This window comes from Trachymyrmex septentrionalis, unplaced genomic scaffold (genome assembly GCF_001594115.1).
Source record: "Trachymyrmex septentrionalis isolate Tsep2-gDNA-1 unplaced genomic scaffold, Tsep1.0 scaffold24, whole genome shotgun sequence".
NCBI lineage: Eukaryota > Metazoa > Arthropoda > Insecta > Hymenoptera > Formicidae > Trachymyrmex > Trachymyrmex septentrionalis.
This window is the reverse complement of record NW_017305397.1, coordinates 2,232,165-2,240,688: the sequence shown is the minus strand read 5'-3', so window position 1 is coordinate 2,240,688 and position 8,524 is coordinate 2,232,165. Positions and strand designations below refer to the sequence as shown.

Here is an 8,524-nt window from a genome sequence, read left to right as displayed (position 1 = left end):
TGTAATTGTTTAAAAGATTATATTATTATATATCTATATAAAAATATTAAATCGAACGATTTAATTGAAAAAAATATGTTTTGTACATAATTATTTATATATTATTAAGAATTCAAGAAAAGAATGATAAATACTATTTTTTTTATATGTCTAAAAATAGCTTTTAAAGTTATTTTGATTTTTCTCTTTCTAGGAAAGTTAATAAATCATATCGTGGAAGGTCTTGCCCGATAGTCGTGCATTGCAGGTATCTATATTTTTATATTTAAAATATCAGTGTAATGTTCAGTGTATCTTCATACTTAATCATTTCACAGTGATGGAGCTGGACGAACTGGTACTTACTGCTTGATCGACATGGTCCTAAACCGTATGACGAAGGGAGCGAAGGAAATTGATATCGCAGCTACTCTCGAGCATATTAGAGATCAAAGACCTGACATGGTTGCTACGAAACAACAGTTCGAGTTCGTCCTCATGGCAGTGGCGGAAGAGGTACATGCGATTCTCAAGGCTTTACCCGTATCGTCAAATGAGAAATCCGTTACGGCTACCGGTTCTTCGCCACCCACGAAATCGGAGCAGTAAAGCTAAAGTTACGACGCAAATTTAATCCTAAACGATATAAAATTCAGGCTTGACAACATCTTTCCCGAGGAAGAACGTTTCATATATAATTATATAAAATTATATATAATTATATATAAAATTGATATATTTTACATACAATTATACATAATTATATATAAAATATGTCCATATATAACATTTTTTTCTGGGTTATTAATAGATTTAGATTTAGAAAATTAGATTTTTTTATTTTTTTATGTTTGTTTACAAATTTTCTGTGTGTGTGTGTGTGAAAACTTAAGAAAATATTTTTTTCCAATGAAATATTTGATGTTCCGTTCTTCAAAATTTAGTTACAAGAGAAGTCCTAGATAACATTTATGTTGCATAAGATACTTAAAAGACTTTTTTTGGGTGTTTTATGTCTAAAAGATGTCTAAAAGATGTCTTTTAAATATCTTCTGCAACATGCATGTTATCTAGGATGTACGAGAAATTTTATTATATAATTACATGTCGGCTATTTTATACTGTTTAAGGTTAAAATAATTATAATAAAGACGCGAACGAGGATAAAAGGTATCTATTCTATTAATTTCGATGTTTCATGAAAAAGCTAAATACTTTTACTAGCTGTTTACTACGATGTACCCTACTGGAGTAAAAAGTGAATCAATCGATTGTTGGAATTTCGTTGAAATTTTCTACACGCTCGGTACTTCCCAATTGACCCGCACCTTCGCGTGATTAGTTTTAGAGTGCACCAATCATCGCGAGCTTCTTTCTTATTCCGATTGTATTTCCCCAAAATACGAAAAGAATGATAGTCGATTTAAACTTCTATAATGAGAATATATTGAAGAGAAGTATTAAGTTAAATACACTTTTAACACTTTTAATTTAAGAACAATATATAAAGAGAAGGAAAGTAAGAGCGATACATGTATATGTTAAAACAGTGTGAAATATTAACATGGTGCATCAATCTTAAATCTTTTCTTTTACTGATGTAAGATGGTACTGTTTTATTACATCGACTAATCGCGTAACGTCCTCTTCCGCTCATTCAAACGCGGCCTATTTCAAGGATCAAATATTTGTAGACAACAGAATGACAATTGGATACGTTAGGTGTTTCCTTGAGACATACACAATGTATCGTCAACTGAACGATTATTACACTGTACGATCGATCGATGAAACAACGGAAGATTTTATACTAATAGATTCAAGTCTAACTAGTACCTCGATTTTTATTATTAAACGCGGACGTTTAAGATTTTATTTATTGGAGATTTTATTTATTTAATACAAGAATTCAAGAATTATATTATTATTCAGTTCATTATTAATCATGGACTGACGATCAGACTGGCTGCATTTAGTATTAAATATGCGGTGTTAATACAGACCGAGATTTTTATTATCTAACGTGAACAAAATATATTGTTTTTCGTAGAAAGTCTATAAAATTATTATTTATATTAAAATCATCTATATAAATCATCTATATAAATTTTAAAACTTTATTAGAAATGCGTCACATACCGGTCAATTAAACTATAATTATTTAAATAATAAAAAGATAAGAAAAGGCCTATGAACGAGTAAGGTGTATATTATAATAATTAACTTGTAATATTACTAATACAACAAAAAGGGGTGGAACGTTTTGGCTTACTTAGCGATCTTCAGCCATCAGAGAATTAATTCATATAAATGCAAATCTTGTATAACATTAATCACATCTCGAAGCGCTAACATGAAGGATGTTCACGAGAAATCGAATACTATAAACATACTGCAAGCTCATTTTTTTAACTTTAACTCTTTCAAAATTAACGAATGTAATTAACTTCTCTCTCTCTCTCTCTCTCTCTCTCTCTCTCTCTCTCTCAAAATGACAATTTAATATTGGGTATCCATATGCAATTGACATCTTGGCTTTGCGACCTATTCCGTATTTTAACATTTGGCTCAACTCATGTCTACATGCAACGAGCATGTACAGTCTACATGGACTTGTATATGTACATACATACACTCGGGCCGTTGTAATCAACGTAAGAAGGAAATTATTGCTTATAAAATTGTGATATGCCTCGCGTAATTTGTGTTTAATAATTAATGTTATTCAAGATTTGCGTAATGAATTAATTCTTTATGATGGCTGAAAATGGCTAACCGAAAGTCCTATCTCTTTTTATTGTAATAATATTAAAAGTTATTATTAAATATACATCTTATTTGCTTGTTCATAGACTTTTTCTTATCTTTTTGTTTAAATACACATGAGCATTTTATTTCTTGTTTATAATTATTTCAACTTATTTATAATGTAAAACATATTTGCGAAATGTAACAAGACGTTCCTGTTATATTGTAAAACATTCAAAAAAAGACAAGATTTTTATGTACACTGAATTACGTTAACTCCTACGTGCCCTTCGATTAATGTGCTTTAAAATAGCTTTAAAATAGATGAATTTTTTAATCTCAAATTCAATAAATAATAATTAAAATCAGCGTAAACCAATCAGCTAAGTCAATTGCACGGTACCAAAATATACGTATATATGACAGAATATAGAATTTACATTAATAAAGTTGTATACATTTTCGAAATAGCCATTTTCTAATTAACTTCGTTATTTCTTTCATAAAAAATTAATATTCTGTATATTTATTTTATAAACAAATTGGATCATTCGTGAAAGTATATATCAAATATGAGATTATATACTATAGAATTATCAGATATATATTTTAAGTACGCGAATGATCGATCGGACAGCTACAACCTATTAAATCAACTCGCAGAAAAGAAGACAAAAAATCGCGTAAATTTGTATTACGAAATGATCTAGTCAATCATGAATCAACATTTTATTTTCAAGTATTATTACTGTAAAAAAATCGGTAATATGACTTGATGTTTTAAAGTATTATGTGTGCGTGTGATCGTTTTGCTGAGAAATTATATAGCTTGATGAATATGATTAAATGATGGAAATGGAGATTTACATACGTAAATGTATGTACGTTTAATATTATATCACTATTTTATTACTGTTCGGCGATTAAATTCGTATTAAAATTTTTTACGTTTATTATTTTCTATAAATATATGTATTTGTAACATCTATTTATTTATCGAGAAATATGAGCTTTTAGAAATGAAAAAATATTGAAAACGGAAGATACTAGAATTTTTATTTAAATATATTTTTGGGAGCTATGTCGAAATTGGTATTAGATAAAATCAGTGATAGGTTTAAGAATTAATGTTTCGCTAGCCTATAATTAATTGTTTAACAGCGTTACATGATGCAAATATTATTTTAGAGAGGATTTTGAAAAGCAGGAACACTAATGTACCTTAAAACTGTGTCAAACTTCGCTTGGTCACCGCAACTGAGTTTGATTAGCCTTCTTTAGCACCGACTGACTCACAAAACAAATTCTATATTTTTATGTAAAGGGATGACTTATATATATATAAATGATAATTATATAAATCTATACTATGTTACCCAATATATAATACTATATATATATATGTTGTAAAATAATAAATCGATCTATGTTCAAGCCATGAATATGTTTATATATTTCTTTTTGTTCATATTTTAACAAGTACATTTTATTGTAAACATTTTATATATTTAATATTTTTATATTAAGATTTTTATTTTAAGAAATAGAATTATGATATTTTTTCTATTTATCGATCATTAATGTTTAGGATATATAATTATGTACAAATGAATATGTAGACGAAATTCTATTCTGGAATCGTTAATCTTTTATAGGGCCACTTCGACCAACTCCGATTTAATCAATGATTAGTTGGAATTGGCCAATTGCATCAATGACAGGTTGAAGTACCTCATAGTCTTTTTCTTATTCGAATGTGTGTAACACATGTAGAATAGAAATAATCATAACAAACCCAATTAACTTAAAATGAAAATAATGAAAGATTGTGCACGCTATATTATTATAATAATAAACTTCTACCTCAAGTCATGTTAAAATCTTGAGAAATTAGATTTAAATGACAAAACATACTTCAATTTTCTTGTTGATAAATGCATGACAACGTCTCAGGAAATTCTGGATCCCAAAAACCTTAAAAAAGATTATATTTTATCATAATATCTAATAAAAAAGGTAAGGAAATAAAATTTTATACCTTCTGGTGTACTTGGCCTCTCGTACTTGTGTCGATGTCGTGAGCATTGGTTCAATCGTTTTTTTAATTCTTCTTTTGACAGTGATAAATTCTGATAATACTGAAAATCAAATAATATGAATTATTTTTCTACAGAAAAAGTATTGCTTTTTGTAATATACATTTTAATATTGTAACTATACATATTAATATTATGCATTACTTTTCTGCATTCCCAGCAATCCAAACCATTTAATTTTTCTCTATCAGCTTTACATCGCATGTTGAGCTGTTCTGAAACATCTGCCTTTCTTTTTGGAAATCTGTAAATAATATTTTCATTAGATACATATATAAAAGCAACTTACACAATTATTAACTAACAATAAATACAAATAAAAATTAACTAACAATTAATACCTACACATTAAATTTATTCAACATCTTTTTTTCAGGTGGCTTGTTTTCTGAATCATCCGAACGTATTTCGTCCTTTAAATTATCCATGTCATTTTTCTTTGTAGTTACTGGTACATCAAAAAATTCATCTTCGTAGGCAAAGTCTTTATTAAGATTCTGTATTAATAATAGATCTTCCTTTTGAGCTTCAATAGATTTTTTAATTTGAACATTGGTTTTATTATCTATTTTTATTGGTGAAAGATAATGTGTGCTAACTTTATCTTTCGCTGTATTAACTGTAGTATTCATTAAGGATTTATCATCATCTATTTGTGTAGAAGTATATTTCGGCGAAGGACATAACCCAAAATCTACATTTATTATCTCTGGAACAACACTAGGATCAGGTCTATGATTAAGATATTTATTTTTATTCGGAGAATTTTTTATTATAAGTCTTGCAAGATTTTTCCTCTTCAATTTTAAACGTCGCTTAACTTTAGATGTAATATTTCTCTGTGTAGGACTGACTTCTATCACATCCTCAGAAATTTCAGTACTGTTATTTGTAGCACTTTTTTCAGTACTTGCAGTAATACTTGTATTTTTAGTAGAAATTTCTTTAGCATTTACTATAGAATTTTCTTCAGTAAAACTCTGTTCGACATTATACAATCTACTAGCTGGCTTATGTTTATGTATACTTGAGGCTAATATAGTATTTTCGTTACTTTTGACTGGATGAAATGCAAGTCGAGATTGCTTCAATCTTTTTCCATCTGGTAAAAATGTGGTTTCCACATGATGTGTTGTACTAATTTCTAATTTGTGATCATACTTTGAAGAAACTTTTTCACCATGATGTGTCTTCATATCTGAAGTTGAGTCACTGCATAACATTTTAGATAAACGCAATTTCTTTGCAGATTTAGCGCCAGTTTTTGCACATATTTTAGAAAATATTGGACTTTCTGGCCGATTATTTTCGTTGGTATCTTTGTGCAAAAATTCACTTGTATCTGACAGACTCGGTTTTGTATCGGAATTAAGATCAATCGAATTTGTAACTAATCTCAATAATGGAATATAAGATGGAGTACTATTATTTTCTTGTCCATCAGCGTTATTCGACTGTTGCGACTGTTGCGAAGTTGCTTCATTTTTTATTTTTGTATCAATCGTCACTTGAGACGAAGAATGCAGTCTACAAAATAATATGTTTATACGTATATATTATACAACATATGATATATGTATATGATACACAACATGCACATACTTTTATACACATTAGTAAAATATTATTAGAACTTATTAAGTTATATATTATATATATAAGTTATAAATAATTTTGACTTAGAATCTAAATTATATAAATGTGAATTATATAAATAAACAATAATTGTAAACTCACGCATTACACTGTTTATACTTTTCCTGCAATTTTATATAATTTTCCCACAAATCTGTAAGACAAAATATTACAACAATGATACAAATCGCTTATATAAACAATTCAGTACATAAATAGTTTTTAAATATTTAACTAGCGGCATGACTTAATTTAGAAAATTGTTTTCAAAAAGCATTAATGCATATCGTAATGTTTAAATTTTGACGCGTTTTCCAATGCTTGGTCTAGTGATTTAGTAAATTTTGTATAATTGAATAATCGTTCAAAAATTTACTAGCAGTACTTATTACAAGATTCAGATTAGATCTGTCGCGTTGCTTGCACTTTTAGCACTCGACATCTTCGCTTTCTTTCTTTTCAAGGCAAAATATATATCCATCTCATTTTAAGTGCAAAAATATTTGAGGATTTCGCGACAATCTATTGACTGCAGATAGCAGCATAAATCAAATTTAATATTTTCGCGTGTTTCATAGATCTGTTCATGAAATCCTCAAATATTTTTGCACTTAAAATGAGATGGATATATATTTGGTCTTGAAAAGAGAAAGCGAAGATGCCGAGTGCAAAAAGTGCACATAACGTGACAACCTCAGGTGATTTGTGATGTGTTCACACAGCTTAAAATCCCTAAAAATTTTTGTACTTAAAAAGAGATAAATATATATTCGGGCATTGAAAAGAAAGAAAGCGAATATATTGGGTTTGTTCGCATTGCTTACACTTGTTGCATTCAGCATCTTAGCGCTTTCTCTCTCTCTTTAACACCATAAAAATAAGATACAATGAGATAGCTGATAGATAATGCATAAGATAATAGAATGAGATATCCATGTATCTCATAGATGCGATCAAGGATCGAGACGCTATTAATTTTGTCATTCTATCTTCATCGTTAATTAAACGTAAAACAAAAATAGAATGACACATATAGCGCTAATAACGTTTCTCCGACGCACTTTATATATATATATATATATCTTATGACTTAAGCGTTTATCTCATTCTATCTTAAACACTATACTGAACATGGCAGGCCAATCAGAACTGACTAAATGTGATCTGACTAAATAACCAATCTTAATCTTACTTGAGTATTTCTATATGAAAGTTTTCCAAAGTATTTATAACTCTAAATTGATCAATTCTATGATTCCAAAAATACATAAATTCGTGTGAAATGTGAGTAGTAAATATTATAAATGTTATTTTTCAAATATTTTAACATTCCTTTAATATTTAATAGAAAAAGAATATTAATTAGATATAAACGACAGTAAGAATATATACCTACTTTGATAATGTTCAAATGCTTTTTGTAAGATTTCAACGTAGCTCTCCATTGCTTTTCTCGCAGTCTCGTTCTGCGTCAGACAATTAAACTGCAGAATTATTGACATTATTGTTTGAAGTACACTTCGATCTTTTCGGAGCAACACGTGTATCTGATGTATCTTCCCTGTTTTCTCAATGAATGCTTAAATTGTTCTCAAAAAATCGTAAGTGCGTAAACGCGACTGTCTTCACAATGTATCTTTACTGATTAGTTATACAATTTTCTTTAATATTTATTTATACCGATCATCAACATTCCGACACATTCCAACACATTCCAACTCACTCCGCCATAACAGTTTATTTTACCGTTACGTATGTGTGTACGTATGTATGTACATATGTATGTATATGATGACATGTATCAGATGTGTCATATATGTACAGTCAGCAACAGAAAGATTGCAACACATTTTTAAAATCAATTTCGGAATACCTATTCACTGAGCGATTGATTCTTATTTATGGATCCATAAGTAATAATCGATGAGCAGGTTGCATTCTGAAACTCATTGAAAAGTGTTACAAATACAAACTCAGGAGTTCAGGACCGTCTAGTGGACACCATAGATATAATTCCGACTGATTTTTGAAATTTTACAGAAAGAAAAATAAAAAATATATCTGAG

At 28.6% G+C, this 8,524-nt stretch overlaps 2 protein-coding genes across 5 annotated transcripts in view; one reads left to right on the top strand and one right to left on the bottom strand.

The window, feature by feature from the left end:
- The window catches only part of LOC108748607 (receptor-type tyrosine-protein phosphatase N2), a 15,636-nt gene extending 14,984 nt beyond the window's left edge, over positions 1-652 (top strand). For all 4 annotated transcript variants that reach the window (XM_018486851.1, XM_018486850.1, XM_018486848.1 and 1 more), the window contains 2 exons: positions 194-247; positions 318-652. In XM_018486851.1, coding sequence (XP_018342353.1) covers positions 194-247; positions 318-588 — 325 coding nt within the window. In that variant the 3' untranslated portion in view covers positions 589-652. The remainder of the gene's footprint in view (positions 1-193; positions 248-317) is intronic.
- Positions 653-4,363: 3,711 nt separating this feature from the next.
- On the bottom strand, positions 4,364-8,231 carry LOC108748735. The gene is made up of 6 exons (XM_018487036.1): positions 7,855-8,231; positions 6,561-6,612; positions 5,169-6,350; positions 4,968-5,067; positions 4,766-4,865; positions 4,364-4,701 (listed from the first exon to the last, which is right to left on the bottom strand). Exons 1-6 carry the CDS (start codon positions 7,958-7,960, stop codon positions 4,643-4,645), a joined length of 1,599 nt encoding a protein of 532 aa, XP_018342538.1. The 5' UTR covers positions 7,961-8,231; the 3' UTR covers positions 4,364-4,642.
- Positions 8,232-8,524: the final 293 nt, after the last annotated feature.